General features: G+C 41.9%; 1 protein-coding gene across 1 annotated transcript; it reads left to right on the top strand.

The window, feature by feature from the left end:
- The first annotated feature begins 2576 nt into the window (after nt 1–2576).
- LOC120786425 (trichohyalin-like) lies at nt 2577–3361 on the top strand. The gene is made up of 2 exons (XM_040121869.1): nt 2577–3014; nt 3128–3361. The coding sequence occupies exons 1-2, from the start codon at nt 2577–2579 to the stop codon at nt 3359–3361; spliced, it is 672 nt and encodes a 223-aa protein (XP_039977803.1).
- The last annotated feature ends 208 nt before the right edge of the window (nt 3362–3569 follow it).

Raw genomic sequence — 3569 nt, 5'->3', positions numbered from 1 at the left:
CTTCGATGCACTGGCAAAAAAGGGTGATCAACAACACTGTTCCCACTAAAAATGAATGTAAGTATTAACACTGTAATGCCTTTTTTATGTTTTTTTTGATATGTATGCATCTGGTACTTGCCTGGCCCGTCTGTCAAATTTTTTTAAAGTCAATGTGGCCCCTGAGCCAAAAAGTTTGCCCACCCCTGGTCTACACTCAATACTACATAAAGTTTAGTTCAGGTGCCTCCCATTTCTCTTTATAATCTTTAAGATGTTTCCACACCATGTTTGGAGTCGACATGTGGTAAATTCAATGGATTAGACATGATTTGGAAAGGCACACACCTGCCTATATGAGTTCTCAAATCTGTCAGTGCATATCAGAGCAAAAACCAAGCCATGAGGTCGTAGTAACTGCCTCCAGAGAAACTTCCAGAAGGACAACCATTTCTGGTTTCTTCCAGACATGAGAGAATTGAGGCCAAAAAGTTCAATCTTGGTTTCATCAAACCAGAGACTGTTGTTTCTCACAGTCTGAGAGTCCTTTATTTGCTTTTTTGCAAACTGTCAGTGCGGAGAGGCTTCTGTCTGGCCACTCTACCATAAAAACCAGATCGGTGGAGTGCTGCAGTGATGGTTTTCCTTCTGGCAGTTTCTCCCATCTCCACACAGTATCTCTGGAGCTCAGCCAGAGTGACTATGGAGTTCTTGGTCACCTCTCTCACCACGGTCCTTCTCCCCTGATTGCTCAGTTTGGCTGGGCAGCCAGCTCTAGGAAGAGTCCTGGTTGTTCCAAACTTCTTCCACTGAAGAACTATGGAGGCCATTTTGCTTGGGAACCTTCAATGCAACAGATTTTTTTGTAGCCTCCCCCAGATCTGTGCTTTGACACAATCCTGTCTCTGAGCTCTGCAAGTGTTCCTTCGACCTCATGGCTCAAGACCTTAGCTGGTGTATTCCTTTCCAAATCATGTCCGATCAATTTAACTTACCACAGGTTGACTCCAATCAAGTTGTAAAAATATCTCAAAGATGATAAAGAGAAATAGGAGGCACCTGAGCTAAATTTCAAGTGTCATAGCAAAGGGTCTGAATACTTATGTCAATTTGATATTTCAGTTTTTCTTTCTAAAATTTTGTTTTCACTTTGCCATTATGGGGTATTGAGTGTAGATTGGTGAGGGAAAAAATGCTTTTTTTTTTTTTTAGCGTAAGGCTGTAACATGAAAAAAATGAAGGGGTTTGAATACTTTCTGAATGCACTGTATGTGAATGTATCTTCTATGTTCTACCACGAGACTGGAGATGTGAATCAACACACATCATCAAAAAGTGGGCTGCTTTATGGCTGAATGAAAGACGTTGTTGTTGTTGTTTGAGGCCCAAAAACCTGCTATCTGCTGACCACTGATAAAGTCTAGTGACGTCTATTAAAAGGAAAGCACTCTAAGAGCATAAACAGTTTCTTTATCATGGATCCTAAGACACAGACATATACAGTTCTACGAGCAGTCACTGAAGTGAAGGGCCCTTTGGTAGATTGAGTCTTTACAACACCGATTTGTTGTATGTCTTTAGCAACGTGGGCCTGGGATGTGTAAGCAGTAATACAAGATACTGACGGGGGGCTCAGAGCAAGAAACATCGTTTCATCTCCACTTTGTCTTTATACCATCAAGAGAAAACCCATAAAAGGATGTTAAATGAAAATATAACGTCAATTTTTTTCTCATTGTGCTTTTACCATAACTTCATGAATGTTGTTAGACAGTGATGATCTAGAACACATGATGAGAATGTTCAGGGTTCCATCCTTCTAGAACTCTGACAGAATAATGAACATCTTGGTTGGAACCTGCTGCTGCAGAAAAACTTCATTTACTTTCATCAACCTGAACTGAGCACTGTCTCTGTCCCTGGTGAGAACAAATCGTCAACTGTTGGAAAACGACTGCAAATTTACATCTGCATCCAACAATTTAACTTAAGACAACATCAGAAAGTTCTAAAACTCTGAAACTATAATACAGTTTCAAGTTGAGCTTCATCTGCAAAGTTCGTCTGCTCGCTTTGTTGCCATTCAGTATCTTCACTGAGCTGAGATGGACAGACAAAGAAACAAGGTAAGATTTTCTCACTTGACCTGGAGAAACTTTTTTTCCATCACTGTGCCTCTCTAGGCCTGCCTGCTTTTCCCTAATATATAATCATATTTTCTCTAAAGTTTTGATACATTTTCATACAGTTTGTTGAGTTAATGCATCGCAATTTTAACGATATCCCAAATCCGTTAAGCCACATTGAGAAAAACAGTACTTCTAATATATTTTGATAAAAATACAAACCAAAAAGGATGATTTTATGATTGCAGTGGGGTTTTATTGCATAAAAATGTGCCATCTATGAGAAAAAATAAGAAAAATAAATTAATAATGGTTACATGTTGCTCTGTGTTGATGAGTGTTTCAAGGAGTCCTGTCCTTATGCTAAAGTAGATCCACGTGTATAAATAAGTGTACAGGTTATGTTAACGTGGGACTGGAGTTTTAGCCATGAAGTACATGTATGTTCTTATTTTTTAGGCATTTGGGCCAATGGAGTTTAGGCAATCCTCTTACGGGCCTTTAACAGCGCAGCTGCAGCACACCGTGCAAGGCCTCAGAGACACCCTCTACTCTGCTATCAGTGACATAAAGTCACTGAAAGAGGAAAACAAGGCTCTGAAGGAACAACTTAACCTTGTGGAAAATGGACGGAGGGAGAAGGAGAGCCAGCTCCGTGAGGAGCTCAGACAAAAAGATGAGCTCCTCAAAAGACTCACAAAGAAAAGACAGGCTCGCACCAAAGCTCATGTAGACTGCCTGGTCCTCCTCAATCAAAAAGACAGAGAGCTACAGAAGATTGAGGAAGAGTGGAAGACCAGGTATGAAGCACTGGAGGCCAGCCTGCAACAGGAGCTGGCTCGGAGGGAGGAAAGCTGGAGTAGGAAAGTGCAGGAGGAGGAGAATGAGAAGAACCTGCACTACACTCAGGTACGATGCCTCAGATCATCCTTTCACCTCAGAATAATGGCCGGCTTGTTTCAGAGTGATTGAGAGTTTGTTTTTGGATGTTGAATAAAAAATAGTTTTTATCTTTTCAGCAGCTTTCCAGCAATACAGTGGAACAGGAGGAGAAGAAGATTCATGGAGGAAAGGAGGAGAAGGAGATTAAAAACAAGCAGGAGGAGAACAGGATTCATAAGGAAGAAAATATGAAGAACAAAGAAAATGAGAGGGTGGAGGAGGAGGCAAAGAGGAGTGAAGATAAACAAATGAACGAGAAAATAGAGAAGAGGTCAAGGAAGAAGAGGGGGAAGAAAAAGAAGAACAGGGGTTAGCTACGGCAGAACATCCCTCCCCCTGAAACCCCCACCCCTTTCCCTTCCCCCTTACCCACTCCCCCCTTCCCCATTCCTACCCTTTATCCACCCTCTACCCCTTTCTCCCCCACCTCTTACCCCTTACCCACTCCCCTCTTCCCCATTCCTACCCTTTCTCCACCCTCTACCCCTTTCTCCCCCATACCTCACCTCTTACCTCTTACCC

The sequence above is a fragment of the Xiphias gladius genome, chromosome 24, assembly GCF_016859285.1.
Source record: "Xiphias gladius isolate SHS-SW01 ecotype Sanya breed wild chromosome 24, ASM1685928v1, whole genome shotgun sequence".
NCBI classification, from domain to species: Eukaryota; Metazoa; Chordata; class Actinopteri; order Istiophoriformes; family Xiphiidae; genus Xiphias; species Xiphias gladius.
This window is presented reverse-complemented; position numbering and strand designations above follow the sequence as displayed.